Source organism: Cherax quadricarinatus, chromosome 3, assembly GCF_038502225.1.
Source record: "Cherax quadricarinatus isolate ZL_2023a chromosome 3, ASM3850222v1, whole genome shotgun sequence".
NCBI lineage: Eukaryota > Metazoa > Arthropoda > Malacostraca > Decapoda > Parastacidae > Cherax > Cherax quadricarinatus.
In genome coordinates this window covers 29,519,796-29,543,795 of record NC_091294.1, presented here as the reverse complement: position 1 = coordinate 29,543,795, position 24,000 = coordinate 29,519,796, and the positions used below count along the sequence as shown (strand labels likewise).

At 40.9% G+C, this 24,000-nt stretch overlaps 1 protein-coding gene across 1 annotated transcript in view; it reads left to right on the top strand.

Annotated features, from left to right (window-relative positions):
- Positions 1 to 8,447: 8,447 nt before the first annotated feature.
- LOC128684068 (cell adhesion molecule Dscam2) overlaps positions 8,448 to 24,000 on the top strand; it is a 569,487-nt gene continuing 553,934 nt past the window's right edge. Inside the window, exon 1 of the mRNA XM_070091026.1 lies at positions 8,448 to 8,604. Coding sequence (XP_069947127.1) covers positions 8,487 to 8,604 — 118 coding nt within the window. The 5' untranslated portion in view covers positions 8,448 to 8,486. The remainder of the gene's footprint in view (positions 8,605 to 24,000) is intronic.

The window sequence follows — 24,000 nt, the reverse complement described above, 5'->3', positions numbered from 1 at the left end:
AGGACTGGACGTGCTGTTCGAGTGTGAGCAAGGTAACATTTATGAATGGAGTCAGGGAAACTGTCGGGCCGGACTTGAGTCCTGGAGATGGGAAGTACAGTGTCTGCAGTGTGATGGAGGGGTGTTAATATTGCAGTTTTATAACTGTAGTGTAAGCACACCTCTGGCAACACAGTGATGGAGTGAATGATGAAACATTTTCTTTTTCGGGCCACCCTGCCTTGGTGGGAGACGCCTGATATATTATATATTTATATAATATATATATATATATATATATATATATATATATATATATATATATATATATATATATATATATATATATATATATATATATATATATATATATACATATATATGTCGTGCCGAATATGTAAAACTGGTCAGTTAGCAAGAACGCATTTAAAATTAAGTCCTTTCCAAAATTTTCTCTTATACGTTTAAAGATATATTTTTTTCATCAATGTTAATGTAATTTTTTTTAATTTTGCACCAAAAAAAATTAGAAAACTTACCTAACCTTGTTTTAACAAGAGTAATTTATTTTAGCCTAACCCAACTAAATATATTTTAGATTTGTTTACAGTAATTTAATACTAAACAAACACAATGAAATACATTTTTTTCGTTAGGTTCAGAATGATTTTGGCGAAATTATTGCATACACAAATTTTCGGTTGTCCTATATGGCAAGATGAACGTTGCTATTTAAACCAAGATCGCAAGTTCTGCCTATTCGGCACGACATATATATATACGTATATATATATATATATATATATATATATATATATATATATATATATATATATATATATATATATATATATATATATATATATATATATATATATATATATATATATATATATATATATATATATATATATATATATATATATATATATATATATATATATATATATATATATATATATATATATATATATATATATATATGTATATGTATGTATATATATATACATACATTTATATATATACATATATATATATATATATATATATATATATATATATATATATATATATATATATATATATATATATATATATATATATATATCTTTCCCTCTCTCTCCATCATATTATTTTATTAAAATACTTCCCATTTTTCTGTAGCACCTCCTGCTGTTCCTCCTTCATTTCCTCCCTCGTTTTCCTTATTCTTCCTCGCGTGGGGGGTAAAGAATAGGGGTAAATCCATCATCATCATCTTCCCGTTAGCCCCCCAAAGCCCCATCTAAGCCCCATCCCCCATCCGCCGACCAGTCCAAAATATATAATGTTACTCTAGAGGTTCCTTTGAAAATATTGAGGAAATTGATAATTTCCTTTGGTGTGGCTTCTGTCATAGAGGAGACGAGAGGCAGGGAGGAGGAGGGAAATAGGTAGAACACACGATAACTTTGGGGGTAGAGCAGTGGTGGAGTGGGGGAGGCTGTTCAACGAAGGAGAGAGAGGAAAAAATGGGGGAATGGTATTTGTTATTATAAGGAGAGTAGGTACGTTCAGCTGTCTTATTAAGGCAGCAGTTGATGCTATGTTAAATTAGCAGCTAAATTTCTGTTATCTCTGCCTGTCTCTGTCTGTCTGTCTGTCTGTCTCTGTCTGTCTGTCTGTCTGTCTGTCTGTCTGTCTGTCTGTCTGTCTGTCTGTCTCTCTCTCTCTCTCTCTCCCTCCATCTTGGCTGACAGCCACACTATCATCATCAACGTTAATGGTCTCGGTATTATTTTCGTTGGGACACCGACATCGTCCTTTACTTTCCCTCTATATTAGTCTCCATCACATTCTCCATCTATTTTAGTCTCCGTCACATCCTCCATCTATATTAGTTTCCATCACATCCTCAATCATTATAATATTCATTCATATCTCTACAGTACTCCATCATATCATCCATCTCTACAATACTCCATCACATCATCTAGCTCTACAACACTCCATCACATCATCCATCTCTACAATACTGAATCACATCATCCATCTCTACAACACTCCATCACATCATCCATTTCTACAACAGTCCATCACATCATCCATCTCTACAATACTCCATCACATCATCCTACTCTTCAATACTCAATCACATCATCCATATCTACAACACTCCATCACATCATCCGCCTCTACAATACTCCATCACATAATCCATCTCTACAATACTCCATCACATCATCATTCTCTTCAATACTCAATCACATCATCCATATCTACAACACTCCATCACATCATCCACCTCTACAACACTCCATCACATCATCCACCTCTACAACACTCCACCTTATCTTCTATCTCCTCATTGTCTCGTTCGCCAATAATAATTACTTCCTTCCACCTCTTTTATCCCCTTTCCTCACCTTCTCTCAGTTTATTATACTCTTCTTATTATTTTCTGTATCATTTCCCCTTGAGTTATCCTCATCAGATTCTTAAAGTCACTATTCTCATTTAATATGCTAATTTTTGTCACACTTTTTCAAAATGTTTTATGGATTTGTTAGACAATTTACACTGTTTTTTTTAATTATCTCCTAGTCTTGTTAGAGTACCCCCTAGTTTTGTTAGACCACCTAATAGTCTTCTTAGACCACTCCTAGCCTTGTTAGATTACATACTAGCTTTGTTAGACTAACTCATAATCTTGTTAGACTAACTCCTAGTCTTGTTAGACTAACTAATAGTCTTGAAGATTTAGAAAACATGTGCAACATCTGGGTATCTTTATTGCAGGTGTTTCTTCCCTCCAGTGGCTTTATCAATACAAATTCCAGGACATAATAGGAAAACTGTAAAACTATGTACAAAAGGTAAGGTAACCAGTCCCTCAATCTTGGAGTTGGTGAAGAGCACCGAGTAGTGAAGAGTCTGAAGCACAAGCAGAAAGATTAGTGCTTATATACTAGCGTCAGGTGAGGGAGGTGTAGCACATGAAGGTATTGTCACTGGTAGGCGGAATTGTCAAGTGGGAGTAGATTATACCCTATGTAAGTCCCCGATATTTCAAGTGTGAGGTAGTATTGGTAGTACCATCTTGTAATACATACAGTAGGTAATGGGGTTGTCTCATTTTGTAATACTCATAATACAAGTAGCATGTACTTCCTCGCAGAAGTTTTAGGGAAAGACTTCTAGAAAGAAACATGGCTTGCAACCAGGCTATCTAGCTTTCTGTGGTATTTGTAGCTTAGTAGTCTACGGCGTCACTTGGGAAACTATGCCACTCTCTACACGCGGGTTATATATATATATATATATATATATATATATATATATATATATATATATATATATATATATATATATATATATATATATATATATATATATATATATATATATATATATAACCCGCGTGTAGAGGTGGTACTTATATATATATATATATATATATATATATATATATATATATATATATATATATATATATTTATATATATATATATATATATATATATATACATATATATACATATATATATATATATATATATATATATATATATGATGGGGTCCACCTCTGGTGTAAATTGTGGGACCCATTGCCTCGGAGAAGTGGATAAAAAGGCTTCAAGGAAGAATATTTGGATTTCTATAGATATAGTATATATATATATACATATATATATATACATATATACATATATATATATACATATATACATATATATATATACATATATATATATACATATATAGTATATATATATACATATATATATATACATATATAGTATATATATATATACATATATAGTATATATATATACATATATATATATACATATATATATATATATATTATATATATATATATATATATATTATTGCAACCACAGACGAGTGGTATTTAATCAATAACAACATTGAAACTAGCCGAGGACTCGAAGCTATGTCGGTTTGGCCTGCCTCATGATGAGCGAAAATCATGACACTCTGATCCACAGGACTACCAAATCCTACAGGACTCACGCAACCAGCAGAGTTAGGTGTTTTACAGTGATCCGAGGACATATGGTGGTGTGTGAGCTAATTTCATTCTACTCTCCGGTTGGTGTACCAACATTCACGAGCAGTGTGTATATTATTGTAACCACGGACGAGTGGTATTTAATCAATAACAACACTGCGAGTAGCCGAGGACTCGAACCGATGTCGTTTTGGCCCGCCTCATAGTGAGAGAAAATCACATGATGCTTATGACGTGGCTACAGTAATATATATACTGATCGTGGAGGCTAGTACACCAAACGGGAAGTAGAATGAAATTAGCTCTGAGGCACCCACACCACCGTATGTCCTCGGATCACGGTAAAACACCTAGCTCTGCTGGGTGCATGCATCTTGTAGGATTTGGTGGTCCTGTGAGTTAGAGCCTCATGTGACTTTCACTCACCATGAAGTGGGCCAAAACGACATGGGTTCGAGTCCCATGTCGAGAAAATCTTGATTCTAAAACAAGTTCTCCAAACATCGAGTATCCATTTGTATCCCAACTGGTGAAGAATTATGAGGAACTAAAGGCACAGTTTATTAATGGAACATAAGAGATCCTCCTTAAATCAGGATAGAGAGATGATATGAAGTTTTTGTACATCTAACACGAGAGTTTAAATTCTTTGAAGAAAAAGAACACTTTCCTTTGATTAACTTTCAGAAAATTCCAAACATCAGCAATGCTAGGTGGAATTCAAGAGCCATTCTAGCTATTCTTGCATTCATTCTTGTACTTACAAGACGGAAGACTTTGGAGAAGATATGTAGATTCATTTCACACACGTGGACACATTATTGGTTTACTGATCAGATGTACGATAAAAAGGACTTCAAGAAATTGACAGAAATATTGAAATCTAACAAAAAAACACTGAACTCATTGAAAAATCACTGGAAGCAGGAGCAGTCTGCACTCAATATACCAAGAAGTAATCAGTGTGATGAACGTGCACTCAAAGTTATACAGGAACTGTACAGTATGTTGCTGCAGAAACAAAAACAAACTACAACTTCGGTTTATTCTAAACAATAAGTAGTAATATATGTATGAACATGATAACAATGATGCTGTAAGGTGTTTTCTTTGTTATTTATATCACATCCAATATGCATTCAAGTTGTTTTCGTTACTCGTTTTTTTCGTTTAGTGGTGACATTTTCTAAAAAGATGGTTCCTAGATGATGGCACACTAGCAGGTACAAAGGAGTCCCTCCTACATGACCTTACACAGGTAATGACACGGGGACAGGAAATGGGTCTCATCCTGAATCCATCCAAATGTGAAATCATCTCAGTCAATCAACAAGTGATAAATGCAGTGAGATCAAAACTACCAGGAGCAGCAGTCATTGCCCCCACAAATAGTGTCTTGCTAGGAGCAACTCTGGGAAGCAGTGCCATTGACACAATTCTCAAGAAGAAATTGGAAGAGTTAAGGAGAATGGAACAACGAATAGGCAATCTGGACACCCACGATGCCTTGTGCCTTCTCACAAAGTGCTTGAGTCTGCTCAGGTTGACATATTTCCTAAGATGTGCACCTTCATATGATAACCCTATGCTGCACGAATATGACAGTATCCTGAGGCAGATTTTTACGAAAGTACTTAACCTTACTCTAGAAGACGGGCAGTGGAACCAAGCTACACTTCCAGTCAGACTAGGAGGCATTGGTGTCCGCAAGTCATCACAGATTGCGTTACCTATTTTTCTGTCCTCACGTATTGCATCCAGAGGGCTTGTAGCAGCGATTCTCCCTGAACATCTTAGGGACAAGATTGGAGTCCAGGACCAAAAGTTCATTGACGGAGCCATGATCTGGGATAATCTAACGGGCTCTGGAGCCAGACCTGCTCCCCCCAACAACTACAAACAATTGCACTGGGATGGTCCAGTAGTGGAAAATATAACCTCAACAATGCTTCAGAGTGTGTCAGGGAAGGTTAGAGCCCGCCTCCTGGCAGTGAGAGCCCCTCATGCAGGGGATTTTCTGTTGGCTGTTCCCAACTCCAGCCTTGGCACACGCCTCGACCCACAGACCATCCGCATCGGTGTTGCCCTTCGACTTGCCGCCCCTATTCTCGCCGAACACAGGTGTATTTGTGGCAGTGAAGCAGCAGACCGATTCGGGTACCACGGTCTTGTGTGCCGTAAATCGGAGGGAAAGATTGCAAGACATGAGGAGGTTAATAACATTATCAAGAGGAGCCTCACAACAGCCGGATGCCCAGCAGTAAGGGAGCCACCCCAGCTATGCAGATCTGATGGCAGCCAGAAGCGTTCAGATGGTATCACCCTTCAAGCCTGGACAGATGGGAAGCAGGTGGTGTGGGACTATACATGTGCATCTACCTTGGCTGATACCTATCTCCAATACACCAGGGAGGAAGGAGGAGCAGCTGCCAGCTTCAGGGAGTCCCAAAAGTCTAGAAAATATGGAGAACTTGCCCATCATTATATGTTTGTTCCCATAGGCTCAGAGACCCTTGGCTCATGGGGAAAGAATGCATCTAAATTTCTTAAGGAGCTGGGAAAAAGACTCATCAGGGTAACTAGGGATCCCAGGGCAGCTAGTTTTCTGTTCCAGCGGCTCAGTGCGGCTGTTCAAAGGGGTAATGCCTGCTGTATTTTGGGAACACGCCCCAACTCTGAGGAGCTGGATGAGATTTTTGCCTTATAATCGGTGATACACACGTAACAACATGTACCGTATATGCCACCTTTATATCAACAATGTATCTCTTAAGTCTTTTGTACCATATTATGTAATAAAATATTCCTATTGGTAAAGAAAAAAATGTGAAAAGATGGTGGGGTAGGGGAAGTGGAATATTCAAACGGCTTCAGGAAGAAATCCAAATATTCTTCCTTGAAGCCTCTTTATCCACTTCTCCGAGGCTATGGGTCCCACAATTTACACCAGAGGTGGACCCCATCATATTACACACACACACACACACACACACACACACACACACACACACACACACACACACACACACACACACACACACACACACACACACACACACACACACATATATATATATATATATATATATATATATATATATATATATATATATATATATATATATATATATATATATATACAGTAGACCGTCATTTGGCACGATTTGAGTATAGCACGATTGAAGAATTGCGGCACAATTTTATGTAACTGGAAGGGAAAGAAAAACTTCCCCTTTCCTCAAGCGGCCGCCTTGTTGTGGTTCAGCTGGGGAGACCTCCCACCGTCCCCCCCCCCCTTCCCCGACACCACCCCACCATACCAACATTCTTACTTCATACTTGTCCAGTCCAACTTCTCTGCTACAAGCTTGTGATTGTGAATTGTGTTTTGATCTTTTAATTGTTATATCTTGTATCTGCCAAGCAATCATGACACCCAGTAAGCATATCAGTGTTTCTCAAAGTGGCAAGAAAAGGTGTAAGCATTTAAGTCTTAGAATTAACGAAGGAAACAAAGATATTAGACAAGACATCCTGTGGCCATAATGAAGTGTTACTTTGTACATATAAAAAAGAGGTAAACATAAGCTTGTGTGACTGACTGACTTACTGAATGACTGACTTACTGACTGAATGACTTACTGAATGACTGACTTACTGATTGAATGACTTACTGAATGACTTACTGATTGAATGACTTACTGACTGAATGACTGACTTACTAACTGAATGACTGACTTACTGAATCACTTGACTGACTTACTGAATCACTTGACTGACTTACTGAACGACTTGACTGACTTACTGAACGACTTGACTGACTTACTGAATCACTTGCTTGACTTACTGAATCACTTGACTGACTTACTGAATCACTTGACTGACTTACTGAATGACTTGAGACTTACTGAATCACTTGACTGACTTACTGAATCACTTGACTGACTTACTGAATCATTTGACTGACTTACTGAATCACTTGACTGACTTATTGAATCATTTGATTGAATGACTTAAAGTTAGACACTCCAGTACAACCATCAACTTCAGTACCAGAACCTCTACCATCCACCTCAGCCCAGTAGGACCACAACATAACTCTGCACTCTCTTCACAATCATCCACAAACACCAGCACTATTATTTTTGTTACATTTGTAGTCTTAAGCAGTAAAAACAACATAATACATTATAACAATGAAATGCAATTACATTTTCATTTTTATTTTTGTAAGATGTGGAGGCCTAAAAAAAGTTGTTTGGCTTTTTAGGGGCTTAGAGGAACGTAACCCTATTTTTCCCATAAGTTCTTTAGTTCATTTAACATGGGTTTACCTAACTCGGTGTTTTCAGGAACGTAACTACCGTGTTAATGACGGTCTACTGTATCTGGTAAGGTGCTGATGTGAATTGCAGTTAACAGGTGTTTTTTTTTGCACGTGTTGACAGTTGTTGTGGGGGAGTACGAGGTGCAGGTGTATGACCAACTGGTGATGTCTGGCAACACTGCCGTGCTGAGGTGCGCCGTACCTTCTTACGTGAGGGAGCACGTGACTGTTACTTCCTGGCTGCACGACAACACCTTCAACATTTACCCTTCTCTGCACGGTGGTAAGTACACTTCCCTGTACGGTGGTAAGTACTCTTCCCTGCACGATGGTAAGTACCCTTCCTTGCACGATGGTAAGTACCCTTCCCTGCACGATGGTAAGTACCCTTCCCTGCACGGTGGTAAGTACCTTTCCCTACATGGCGGTAAATACCCTTCCCTGCACGGTTGTAAGTACCTTTCCCTGCACGATGGTAAATACCCTTCCCTGCACCGTGGTAAGTGCCCTTCCATGCACAGTGGTAAGTACCCTTCCCTGCACGGTGGTAAATACCCTTCCCTGCACAGTGGTAAATACTCTTCCTTCTACGGTGGTAAGTACCTTTCCATACACAGTGGTAATACCCTTCCCTGCATGATGGTAAGTAACCTTCCCTGCACTGTTATATATTCTTCTCTGCACGGCGGTAAGTACCCTTTCCTGCACTGTGGTAAGTACCCTTTTCTGCATTGTGGTACGTACCCTTCTCTGTACATGGACACACTCACTCACACACACACGCACACACACACACACACACACACACACACACACACACACACACACACACACACACACACACACACACACACACACACACACACTCACACACACACACACACACACACACACACACGCACATACGCATGCACACACACACACATACACACACACACACACATACACACACACGCGCGCACACACACACACACACACACACAGTTGAAGGTTTGGTATACGAATGCGTATGGAATAACAAATAAATGTGAGGAGTTGCATGAAAGGATCAAGGGGACATTCCCAGACATCATAGCACTCACAGAAACAAAAGTCACTGGGATAACAGACGCAATCTTTCCACCTGGATATCAAATCCTGAGGAAAAATAGAGGGAGCAGAGGGGGAGGAATTGCACTGCTCATTAAAAACCAATGGAGATTCGAGGAAATAGAAGAAATGGACTAAACGTGCAAATGGGACTGAGAAGTAAGTACAATTCAATCTGTGGGACATAAGATAATCATTGCAGTGATGTACAGCCCCCACAGAACTGCAGGAGGCCAAGAGAAGAATATGAAGAGAGCAACAGAGCAATGGTGGACACACTAGCTAAGGTGGCCAGATGAGCTCACATGGATAGAGCAAAAAGTTACCGGTTATGGGCGATTTCAGTCACAAGGAGATTGACTGGGAAAACCTGGAGCCACATGGGGGTCCCGAAAAGTGGAGAGCCAAGCTGATGCATATGGTACTGGAAAACATATCATGCATCAACATGTTAGCGATACTACCAGAGAGAGAGAGAGAGGTGAGAGCTAGTGCTCAGTTGGTTCTGAGCTTTGAATACATAGTAGAGTTGCAGTTGGAGAGGGTAGCAGTAGGATGGGAAAACCCAAACTACAAAACAGGGGGCTACACAGACATGAAGAACTTCCTGCAGGAGGGTCAGTGGGAAAGGGAATTGGCACGAAAATCAGTTTACGAAATGATGGACTATGTGACAACAAGGGCAACAGAAATAATGGGAAGACCAGAACGAGCCCTTGGTTTACCTAAAGGCGTAGGGAGGAAAAACCAAGTGTGCTAGAGAATGGAAAAAGAACAGAAGGCTAAGGAACCAGGAAAACAAAGAGATTAGTCGAAGAGCCAGAAACGAGTATGCACCAGATAAGGAAAGAGGCCCAGCGACAGTACGAAAACGACATAGCATCGAAAGTCAAGTCTGACCCGAAGCTGTTGTATAGCCATATCAGGAAGAAGACAGTCAAGGACCAGGTAATCAAGCTGAAGAAGGAAAGTTGGGAACTCAAAAGAAACGACCAAGAAGTATGTGAGGAGCTCAACAAACAGCCAGAGACGAGAGATCACTGGAGAGATAGAGAGCGAGGTGCTGGTCGAGCGATGACCAGCTGAGGAGAGAGAACGATTTCTTGACAATAGGCCTCTCCTCAGGTGAGATCACGTGACTTGACCATGCTTTTCCAGCGAAGTGCAAGGTACAGTCTGATACCAAAAAGTGAGAGGTAGTTAGCATGATAGTTTGCGACAGCGGACACCCAATCGCAACTCTTCAACTTCGAGCACAATGAGAAGTGTTATTGATATATCCTACCTACATACATAGTTAATATAATAAATCAAATAATAATATAAAACAAGATATTTTCATTATAGCTATTAATGAAAATATCGGCAATGCAAAATTATATGAAAAGGTAAGTATCTACACAATAAACATTGAGCTCCATTTGGGGGGCGTAATACAAACCTACTGGAGTTTCATGACAAGGTAACGGAAGTAAGACATGAGAGAGAGAGAGGTGGGTAGATTGCATTTTCTTGGACTGTAAGAAGGACTTCGACACAGTTCTTCACAAGAGATTAGTGCAAAAGCTAGAGCATCAGGCATACATAACAGGAAGAGCACTCCAATGGATCAGAGAATACTTGACAGGGAGGCAACAACGAGTCATGGTACGTGACGAGGTGTCAGAGTGGGTGCCTGGGATCCGCGGGGTTCCAGAGGGGTCAGTCCTAGGACCAGTGCTATTTTTGGTACATGTGAATGACATGATGAAAGGGACAGACTCAGAAGAGTGCCTGTTTGCAGATGATGTGAAGTTAATGAGAAAAAATAAATCGGATAAGGAACAGGCAGGATTACAAAGAGACCTGGATAGGCTGCAAGCCTGGTCCAGCAACTGGCTCCTCGAATTTAACTCCGCCAAATCCAAAGTCATGAATATCGTGAAGGGCAAAGAAGATCTCAGACAGAGTATAAGCTAGGTGGCTAAAGACTGCAAACGTCACTCAAGGAAAAGGATCTTGGGGCGAGTATAATATCGAGCACATCTGAGGCGCGCATCAACCAGATAACTGCTGCAGCATATGGGAGCCTGGCAAACCTGAGAACAGAGTTCTGATACTTCAGTAAGGAATCATTCATAACTCTGTACACCGCGTACGTCAGGTCGGTACTGGACTGTGTAGCACCAGTTTGGAACCCACACCTAGTCAAGCACGTCAAGGTATTAGAAAAAATATAAATGTTTGCAACGAGACTTGTCCCGGGGCTAAGCTGCATATCCTGTGAAGAGAGGTTAAGGGAAATCTACCTGACGACTCTGGAGGACAGGAGAGATAGGGCAGACATGATAACGACATATAAAATACTGAGAGGAATCGACAAGGTGCACAGAGACAGGATATTCCAGAGATGAGACACAGGAACAACGGGTCACAATTGGAAGTTGAAGACTCAGATGAGTCAAAGAGATATTAGGAAGTATTTCTTTAGTCACAGAGTTGTCAGGAAATGGAATATTCTGGCAAGTGATGTAGTGGAGGCAGTAACCATACTTAGTTAAGAAGTTTAATTAAGCTCATGGAGCAGGGAGAGAGGACCTAATAGCGACCAGTGAAGAGGCGGGGCTAGGAGCTATGACCCGACCCCTGCAACCACAAATAGGTGAGTACACACACACACACACACACACACACACACACACACACACACACACACACACACACACACACACACACACACATTAAATAATGCCTCATAAAAGGCAAAGTGTCAAAAAAAAAAAGACCGAGAAAAAAACCGAACACATAAACACTCATAAAAAATGTTGATTAGCACTACTTTGAAATGCATGAGATTTCTATTCAAAAAAAGAGAGAGAATAAATTTTTCTCAGTTATAATTAATAAAACATTAATTGCAGCTTCGAGTAAATTATAACTTAATTCATTGTAAATTACGCAGTGAATTCTATGCTGCTGAAAATTATCAGGCACTGCAAATGTTGTTGCTTTGGAAGTCACTGTAAATGTTGTTGCTTTGGAAGTCACTGTAAATGTGTGAAGCATTGTAAATCATTGTAAATGTGTGAAGCATTGTAAATCATTGTAAATGTGTGAAGCATTGTAAATCATTGTAAATGTGTGAAGCATTGTAAATCATTGTAAATGTGTGAAGCATTGTAAATCATTGTAAATGTGTGAAGCATTGTAAATCATTGTAAATGTGTGAAGCATTGTAAATCATTGTAAATGTGTGAAGCATTGTAAATCATTGTAAATGTGTGAAGCATTGTAAATCATTGTAAATGTGTGAAGCATTGTAAATCATTGTAAATGTGTGAAGCACTGTAAATCATCGTAAATGTGTGAAGCATTGTAAATCATTGTAAAAGTTGAAACATTGAAAAATCATTGTAAATGTTGGAGCATTGTAAATCACCGGAATGTAAATCAAGGTAAAAGTTGGAACATTGTAAATCTCTGAATAATGTCGTTGTTTGAGAACTGTTAATTATATATGTGTTCTGGTTTAATAGATTTTTTGTCAAATAAAACCTTATTTGTTGATTAAAAATTTATTTGTTAATTAAAACCTTATTTATTAATTAAAACTTTATTTGATAATCAAAATTATAATTGTTAATTAAAACCTTATTTGTCAATTAAATCTTAATTTGCTAATCAAAACATTATTTATTAATTAAACATTATGTTCTGTCGGATAATTCTAATGAAAATTAGGAATTAGGGGAATTGGGAAACAATGCCGAGATTTACAAAGACACAACTTTGTAAACAATGGTTTGTAAATAATGGTTGTAAACAGTGGTTTACAAAGCGAAAATTGCCATAGGAATGTGAACGAAGGAATACATAGGTATCAGGAGCATTAAAACAATATTTGCAACTGTATACAAAGGTATACAAAGGTATACTAAGAGTTGGTTTACAGAAAGAAGATGTGAATGATAAGGTTTACAGAGGTTTACAAAAATTGTAGGAAAGAATACTAGAGAAAAAAAATGAATTATGTAATTATACATTATTGCAGATTTATGCATTGCAGATTTGTGTATGACTCATACAACATAGATTTATACATCATCATCAAAATAACTATATCATCATCATAAGCTTCAAACACCATCACTATCACCACCACCGTTACCACCATCACCACCACTGAAATCACCACCATCGTCCCCTCCACTACAATTACCACCATCACCACTTCAATCTTCACCATCACCACCACTACTACCACCACTACTACCACCACTATTACCACCACTACTACCACCACTACTACCACCACTACTACCACCACCACCACTACCACTACTACCACCACAACCACCACTACCACTACTACCACCACCACTACCACTACTACCACCACCGCCATCCCCACTATCACTACCACCAACGGCACCACCACCTCCAGCACTCCCACCACTACCATTACCCCCTTCATCTCCGGTCATCACCACCACCATCTCCCCCACCACCATAACAACCACCACCACCATATCCCCTACCACCACCACCGCCATCATCATCATCATATCCATACACTCCCTCATCACCACTATCGCATCAACACATCATCACATCCACGTCACTATCTCCCTCACCATCACATCATCACGGGTAACTATTTCATATCTCGGCAGTTTATTGTTTATCACGATACCAGCGCACATAACCAGCTCGTGCTTTCCGATGCTATCAATTTAATGTGGAAATTCAATGTACATTTATTGTCCTGAAGGTATCAAAAAATAGCTTGAAAATTTACACTGTGTGTTGGTCCATATCTTAGAAGACTCAGTGAGTTTCGTTGCCAGTGTTGCAAGCTCTATGCAATGTTATTGCGTTATATTATTGTATATTGTGTTATATTATTGCATTTTGTATTATATTATCGTATATTGCGTTATATTATTGTATAGTGTTATATTATTGTATACTGTGTTATATTATTGAGTTATATTATTGTATATTATGTTATTTTATTGTATATTATGTTATATTATTGTATATTGTGTTAAACTATTGCATATTGTGGTGTATTATTGCGTTATATTATTGTATATTGTGTTATATTATTGCATATTGTTATATTATTGCGTTATATTATTGTATATTGTGTTATATTATTGCATATTGTTATATTATTGCGTTATATTATTGTATATTGTGTTGTAATATTGTATATTGCGTTGTATTATTGCATATTGTGTTATATTATTGCATATTGCGTTATATTATTACGTTATATAATTATTGCTTTATATTATTGTACATTGCGTTATATTATTGTATATTGCGTTATATTATTGTATATTATGTTATATTATTGTATATTGCGTTATATTATTGTATACTGTGTTATATTATTGTATATTGCGTTATAATATTGTATATTGCGTTATATTATTTTATATTGTGTTATATTATTGTATGTTGCGTTATATTATTGTATATCACGTTATATAGTTGTGTATTGCGTTATATTGTTATATGTTGCGTTATATCGTTGTATACTATGTAATACAGTCTGCTCTCTTATATTGCTCCTCTTTAGTGCATTGAATCGTGAATGCGATTGAAAAAGTTTATTCAGAATTGTATCTCGTATGGAAAAGTTTTTCGTAGTGCTCGCTATTCAGTTTTCTATGTAGTTTTACAGTTGCTTTTAAAAGAATACAATATATAGTGGAGCTTTATAACAGTGATTATTATTTTTCATTTTTTGTGTGTAAAAATACCAGAGCGAGAAAAATGGAAATATAGCATGAGTATTTTTATGTACTTACATATATATCTTCAGAGGAATAGGAAGAAGAGGCAAGAGAAACACATATTAGATGTTTCTTACCTCTTCTTCCTATTTCTCAGGTTTTATTTCCTATTTTGACTGTGGTATTTTTACATAATTGCAATCACGTGTTTTATTGTGATTTCTTTCATATTTCATTTAATATTAGTAGCTAATAAATCAATTTGAATTTAATGGGTTAGGCTACGAAATCGGTGCATATTTTGCTGTGTGGACAGAATCTAAGCTTACCAAGTATAATTGAATAAGCTTACTTATCAGCGATCAGTGATCACTGGTTTTAGTTAAGCTCGCTGTGATCTCTGGGAGCTTAACAGTTCTGGTTTCAACACTCTAATCTCTGGGAACTTCACAGTTCTGGTTTCAGCACCTTGATCTCTGGGAACTTCCCAGTTCTGGTTTCAGCGCTCTGATCTCTGGGAACTTCCCAGTTCTGGTTTCAGCGCTCTGATCTCTGGGAGCTCCACAGTTGTGGTTTCAGCGCTCTGATCTCTGGGAGCTCCACAGTTGTGGTTTCAGCGCTCTGATCTCTGGGAGCTCCACAGTTGTGGTTTCAGCACTCTGATCTCTGGGAACTTCCCAGTTCTGGTTTCAGCACTCTGATCACTTGGAACTTCACAGTTCTCGCTTCCACTCTCTGATCTCTGGAAACTTGACAGTTCTTTCTTCAACATTTTGAGCTCTGCAAACTTCACTGACTTCAACTCTATACACACTCAAAATCATCGTCTCTGAACCCCCGCAAACATTAGCGAGAGAGAGAACCTCAGTCGAACCTCTTCATTAAATACATGAGTTTGTAAGCTATGTTAGTAGATTAACTAATTAAGTCATCATAACAGCTAAGTTAGAGTGGAGTAACTTAGTTTCGGCTTTATATAAATATTTGCAACTCTAATTTAAATGCCTCATTAACGTTGTTGTGTTTGCCGGTTATTCTGCTTGGGAATTTGTTAGTTTATACTTGAGCACTGATGAGGGAGTTTGAGACTCCGAGACGTTTATAAAAACCAAATGAAGAATTTTACAACATCGGTAGTTCATCGATAGCCTAAAAATTCCTATGAGGAAAATCTATTGCTGAAGTGTGTGTGTGTGTGTATATATATATATATATATATATATATATATATATATATATATATATATATATATATATATATATATATATATATATATATATATATATATATATATATATATATGTTATGGGCACAAGTTTCTACTATAATTCAAATGTAGTCACATGGAGAAACTAAATGAGAATGACTGTGAGTTTCTGGATGATTTAGTTATTCTGGTACTTACAGCTGTGAAAGTAAATAAGATACCGCATCACCATTCTTCCAACATCACCTTCACATCACCGTCACATGACCGGCACATTACCGTCACATGACCAGCACATCACCGTCACATGACCAGCATATCACCGTCACATGACCAGCACATCACCGCCACATGACCAGCACATCGCCGTCATATTACCAGCACATCACAGTCACATAACCTAGCACATCAACGTCACATCACCAGCACATCACCGTCACATCACCAGCACATCACCGTCATTTCACCAACACATCACTGTCACATCAGCGCATCACCGTCATATGACCAGCACATCACCAGCACATCACCGGCACATCACCAGTACATCACCAGCACATCACTGGCACATCACCAGCACATCACCGTCATTTCACCAACACATCACTGTCACATCAGCACATCACCGTCATATGACCAGCACATCACCAACACATCACCGGCACATCACCAGCGCATCACCAGCACATCACTGGCACATCACCAGCACATCACCATCTCCCTGTTGAGGATGCACGCGTCTTCCTGATAACTTGCGGTATATCAGGTCTCGAAAACTTAGGAAATGTGATATTATTCAGTGTTGCAGGGTGTAATAGTGTGTTGTAGTATGCTGTAGCGTGTGGTAGCGTGTTGTAGTATGTTGTAACGTGTGGTAGCGTGTGGTAACGTGTAGTATATTGTAGCATGTGGTAGTGTGTTGTCGCATGTTGTAGCGTGTGGTAGTGTGTTGTAATATGGTGTTGCGTGTGGTAATGTGTTGTAGTATGGTGTACGTGTGGTAGTGTGTTGTAGTATGGTGTAGCGTGTGGTAGTGTGTTGTAGTATGGTGTAGCGTGTGGTAGTGTGTTGTAGTATATTGTAGCATGTGGTAGTGTGTTGTCGCATGTTGTAGCGTGTGGTAGTGTGTTGTAGTATGGTGTAGCGTGTGGTAATGTGTTGTAGTATGGTGTAGCGCGTGGTAGTGTGTTGTAGTATGGTGTAGCGTGTGGTAGTGTGTTGTAGTATGGTGTAGCGTGTGGTAGTGTGTTGTAGTATGGTGTAGCGTGTGGTAGTGTGTTGTAGTATGGTGTAGCGTGTGGTAGTGTGTTGTAGTATGGTGTAGCGTGTGGTAGTGTGTTGTAGTATATTGTAGCATGTGGTAGTGTGTTGTCGCATGTTGTAGCGTGTGGTAGTGTGTTGTAGTATGGTGTAGCGTGTGGTAATGTGTTGTAGTATGGTGTAGCGTGTGGTAGTGTGTTGTAGTATGGTGTAGCGTGTGGTAGTGTGTTGTAGTATGGTGTAGCGTGTGGTAGTGTGTTGTAGTATGGTGTAGCGTGTGGTAGTGTGTTGTAGTATATTGTAGCATGTGGTAGTGTGTTGTCGCATGTTGTAGCGTGTGGTAGTGTGTTGTAGTATGGTGTAGCGTGTGGTAATGTGTTGTAGTATGGTGTAGCGTGTGGTAGTGTGTTGTAGTATGGTGTAGCGTGTGGTAGTGTGTTGTAGTATGGTGTAGCGTGTGGTAGTGTGTTGTAGTATGGTGTAGCGTGTGGTAATGTGTTGTAGTATGGTGTAGCGTGTGGTAGTGTGTTGTAGTATGGTGTAGCGTGTGGTAGCGTGTTGTAGTATGGTGTAGCGTGTGGTAGTGTGTTGTAGTATGGTGTAGCGTGTGGTAGTGTGTTGTAGTATGGTGTAGCGTGTGGTAGCGTGTTGTAGTATGGTGTAGCGTGTGGTAGTGTGTTGTAGTATGGTGTAGCGTGTGGTAGTGTGTTGTAGTATGGTGTAGCGTGTGGTAGTGTGTTGTAGTATGGTGTAGCGTGTGGTAGTGTGTTGTAGTATGGTGTAGCGTGTGGTAGTGTGTTGTAGTATGGTGTAGCGTGTGGTAGCGTGTTGTAGTATGGTGTAGCGTGTGGTAGTGTGTTGTAGTATGGTGTAGCGTGTGGTAGCGTGTTGTAGTATGGTGTAGCGTGTGTAGTAGGTGTAGCGTGTGGTAGTGTGTTGTAGTATGGTGTAGCGTGTGGTAGTGTGTTGTAGTATGGTGTAGCGTGTGGTAATGTGTTGTAGTATGGTGTAGCGTGTGGTAGTGTGTTGTAGTATGGTGTAGCGTGTGGTAGTGTGTTGTAGTATGGTGTAGCGTGTGGTAGTGTGTTGTAGTATGGTGTAGCGTGTGGTAGTGTGTTGTAGTATGGTGTAGCGTGTGGTAGTGTGTTGTAGTATGGTGTAGCGTGTGGTAGTGTGTTGTAGTATGGTGTAGCGTGTGGTAGTGTGTTGTAGTATGGTGTAGCGTGTGGTAGTGTGTTGTAGTATGGTGTAGCGTGTGGTAGTGTGTTGTAGTATGGTGTAGCGTGTGGTAGCGTGTTGTAGTATGTATTGTAGTGTGTTGTAATGATGATTTTACAATGAGTGTACGGGCAAGTACAATAATAATAATAATAATATTAATATTAATAATAAAATTTGCAATGTGAGAGCTAAACCCGTAAGGCTCATACAGAGCGAAGGCATTAATTAAGAAGAAAACGAAGCGTCGACAAGTACAATAGTTTAAGTCTTCGGGATTCGACGCCCCCATGAGAAATTTAGCTCGTGCTGCCCACTTTACCTGGAAGTGCTTGAACGCTCTGAGGTGTGCGTTTCTTTACACCCCTCTGAAAAGGAGTACAGCTGAGTGACTCGTAACTTAGCGGTAGGACAACCGAAGGCCCCGGCTTCAACCCTGGGGTGGGCGGAGGCACACGGGGGAAGGGGGAGGGAACTCATCTGGCATCTATTGCTATTCTTCACCCAGAAGTAAATACCTCAGTACGAAGTTTCAGTGTATATATGCACTCATAGTCTATATATGCACTTAGAGTGTATATATACTCATATTAATGAATAAAGTACTCCGGGTTGGTAGTGACCAGGTTACATGTAACCTTGATGACCTTTTGTGGATTGACAGCCTAATTACCCAATAATATTCAACCGCATAATTATCCACATACACTAATTCCTGCTCGTCTAGAGTCAACAAAGAGTTTAATCTAATAGGAATGTCTTAGAGTGCTTGGTAGGTACTCTATGGAGAAAAGAGGGAAGATACTTGAGGGCTTAGTCAGAAATTTCCATACCACCATAACAACATACTGGAGCGAGAGAAATTGGATTAGGTGTAAAATAAAGCCAGTGAAAAAAGAGGCTTCGTGGTCACAAATAAGAGAACACTGCGTCAACATCCGTGGACCAAGACTCATCAACCTGCTACCAGCAGATATTAGGAAAGTTACCGGAGAAGATGAAGAGGTTTCTTTTTACGAGGAAACTGGATCACTTTCTCTGCCAAGTAAGAGATCAACCAGACTCTCATGGTTGTGTGGACCAATGGGCTGTGAATAGCAACAGGCTGTTTGAACAAGCCGAGCTGTGAGGGAAGAAATACTTCTTGAAATCGGTAAAAGGTGAATAACTCCTCCCTCCCTCCCTGCCTCCCTCCCTCCCTCCCTCCCTCCCTCCCTCCCTCCCTCCCATCCTTTCTCTTCCCTCTACCACGATCCCCTTCCTTCAGCCTCCTTCCTCTTCCTTCAACCTCCTTCCTCCTCCCTCAACATCCTTCCTCTTCTCTCAACCTCTTTCCTCCTCCCTCAACATCCTTCCTCCTCCCTCAACATCCTCCCCCTCCCCTCAACCTCCTTCCTCTTCCCTCAACCTCTTCCCTCTTCCCTCAACCTCTTTCCTCCTCCCTCAACATCCTTCCTCTTCCCTCAACCTCCTTCCTCCTCCCTCAACCTCTTCGTCTTCCCTCAACCCCATTCCTCTTTTCTCTACCTCTATCCTCTTCCATCTACATCCTTCCTCTTCCTACTCCCTCCTTCTCTCGCTCCGGCTCCACCATCACCTGGTACAGTGTCACGCCTTAACCTTCATAAATCCACTCCATTATTTTTTAAGCGTCCTCTATTTGTTCTGTGTACCATCTTGTGCTTCCTCAACCCCCCCCCTCCTGCCCTCCCTCTCCCCCCACCTGCCCTCCCTCTCCTCTCTCTTGCCCTCCCTCTCCTCTCTCTTGCCCTCCCTCTCCTCTCTCTTGCCCTCCCTCTCCTCTCTCTTGCCCTCCCTCTCCTCTCTCCTGCCCTCCCTCTCCTCTCTCCTGCCCTCCTTCTCTCTCTTGCCCTCCCTCTCCTTCCTCCTGCCTTCCCTCTCCTATCTCTCTTCCCTCCCTCTCCTCTCTCCTGCCCTCCCTCTCCTCTCTCCTGCCCTCCCTCTCCTCTCTCCTGCCCTCCCTCTCCTCTCTCCTGCCCTCCCTCTCCTTCCTCCTGCTTTTACTCTCCTCTCTCTTGCCCTCCCTCTCCTCTCTCCTGCCCTCCCTCTCCTCTCTCCTGCCCTTCCTCTCCTTTCTCGTTCCCTCCCTCTCCTCTCTCCTGCCCTCCCTCTCCTCCCACCTGCCCTCCCACTCCTGCCTTCTGCCCACCCTCTCCTCCCACCAGCCCTCCCTCTTCTCCCTCCTGCCTTCCCTCTCCTCCCACCTGCCCTCCCTCTCCTCTCTCCTGTCCTCCCTCTTCCTCCACCTGCCCTCCCTCTCCTCCCACCTGCCCTCCCTCTCCTCTCTCCTGCCCAGCCTCTCTTCCCACCTGCCCTAACTGTCCTTCCACCTGCCCAACCTCTCCTCGCACCTGCCCTCTCTCTCCTCCCACCTGCCCAACCTCTCCTCTGCCCTAACTCTCCTCACACTGCCCTAACTCCTCTGCACTAACTCTCCTCTGCCCTCCCTCTCCTCCCACCTGCCTCCCTCTCCTCTCTCCTGCCCACCCTCTCCTCCCACCTGCCCTAACTCTCCTCCCACCTGCCCTAACTGTCCTTCCACCTGCCCAACCTCTCCTCGCACCTGCCCTCTCTCTCCTCCCACCTGCCCAACCTCTCCTCCCACCTGCCCTAACTCTCCTCACACCTGCCCTAACTCTCCTCCCACCTGCCCTAACTCTCCTCCCACCTGCCCTCCCTCTCCTCCCACCTGCCTTCCCTCTCCCTCACCTGCCCAACCTCTCCTCCCACCTGCCCTAACTCTCCTCCCACCTGCCCTAACTCTCCTCATTCCTGCCCTAACTCTCCTCCCACCTGCCCTCCCTCTCCTCCCACCTGCCTTCCCTCTCCCCCCATCTGCCCAACCTCTCCTCCCACCTGCCCTAACTCTCCTCCCACCTGCCCTAACTCTCCTCCCACCTGCCCTAACTCTCCTCCCACCTGCCCTAACTCTCCTCCCACCTGCCCTAACTCTCCTCCCACCTGCACTAACTCTCCTCCCACCTGCCCTCCCTCACATTCTCCCTCTCTCTCACACCTCATCTTTTCCTGTAGGAGGAGGTAGACTGCAGGAAGAGTAGAGGAAGAACGGGAACCTTAGGGAGAACAAGTTAAAATGACGGAGAAGAAGGCTGAAAAGAAAATGAAGAGAAGGACGTGGAAGATGCAAATGAGGAGAAGGATAAGAAAAAGGAGGATGAGAAGGAATAGGAAGAGAACGAGAAAATATATAATAGATGGAAGAGGAGACGGAGGAGAGGAAATAGGATGAGGGAGAGGAAGAGGAAGAGAAGGAGGACCAAAGTTGATTTGAAAATGTACGTAATAGAGTTAGTCATCCAACATCTGGCAACAGTCATCCAATATCTGGCAACAGTCATCCAATATCTGGCAACAGTCATCCAATATCTGGCAACAGTCATCCAACATCTGGCAATTGTAATCCATCTGGCAACAGTCATCCAACATCTGGCAACAGTCATCCAACATCTAGCAACAGTCATCCAATATCTGGCAATAGTCATCCAACATCTGGCAACAGTCATCCAATATCTGGAAACAGTCATCCAATATCTGGCAATTGTAATCCAACATCTGGCATCAGTCATCCAACACTTGGCAACAGTCATCCAACTTCTGGCAGCAGTCATCCAGCATCTAGCAACTGTCATCCAACATCTGGCAATTGTAATCCAACATCTGGCATCAGTCATCCAACACTTGGAAACAGTCATCCAACATCTAGCAACAGTCATCCAATATCTTGCAACAGTCATCCAATATCTAGCAACAGTCATCCAACATCTAGCAACAGTCATCCAATATCTAGCAACAGTCATCCAATATCTAGCAACAGTCATCCAACATCTAGCAACAGTCATCCAATATCTAGCAACAGTCATCCAACATCTAGCAACAGTCATCCAACATCTAGCAACAGTCATCCAATATCTAGCAACAGTCATCCAATATCTAGCAACAGTCATCCAACATCTAGCAACAGTCATCCAACATCTAGCAACAGTCATCCAATATCTAGCAACAGTCATCCAATATCTAGCAACAGTCATCCAATATCTAGCAACAGTCATCCAACATCTAGCAACAGTCATCCAACATCTAGCAACAGTCATCCAATATCTAGCAACAGTCATCCAATATCTAGCAACAGTCATCCTATATCTAGCAACAGTCATCCAATATTTAGCAACAGTCATCCAACATCTAGCAACAGTCATCCAATATCTAGCAAGAGTCATCCAATATCTAGCAACAGTCATCCAATATCTAGCAACAGTCATCCAATATCTAGCAACAGTCATCCAACATCTAGCAACAGTCATCCAATATATAGCATCCTATATCTAGCAACAGTCATCCAACATCTAGCAACAGTCATCCAATATCTAGCAACAGTCATCCAATATCTAGCAACAGTCATCCAACATCTAGCAACAGTCATCCAATATCTAGCAACAGTCATCCTATATCTAGCAACAGTCATCCAATATCTAGCAACAGTCATCCAACATCTAGCAACAGTCATCCAACATCTAGCAACAGTCATCCAATATCTAGCAACAGTCATCCAATATCTAGCAACAGTCATCCTATATCTAGCAACAGTCATCCAATATCTAGCAAGAGTCATCCAATATCTAGCAACAGTCATCCAATATCTAGCAAGAGTCATCCAATATCTAGCAACAGTCATCCAATATCTAGCAAGAGTCATCCAATATCTAGCAACAGTCATCCAATATCTAGCAACAGTCATCCAATATCTAGCAAGAGTCATCCAATATCTAGCAACAGTCATCCAATATCTAGCAAGAGTCATCCAATATCTAGCAACAGTCATCCAACATCTAGCAACAGTCATCCTATATCTAGCAACAGTCATCCAATATCTAGCAACAGTCATCCAATATCTAGCAAGAGTCATCCAATATCTAGCAACAGTCATCCAATATCTAGCAACAGTCATCCAACATCTAGCAACAGTCATCCAATATCTAGCAACAGTCATCCAATATCTAGCAACAGTCATCCAATATCTAGCAAGAGTCATCCAATATCTAGCAAGAGTCATCCAATATCTAGCAACAGTCATCCAATATCTAGCAAGAGTCATCCAATATCTAGCAAGAGTCATCCAATATCTAGTCATCCAATATCTAG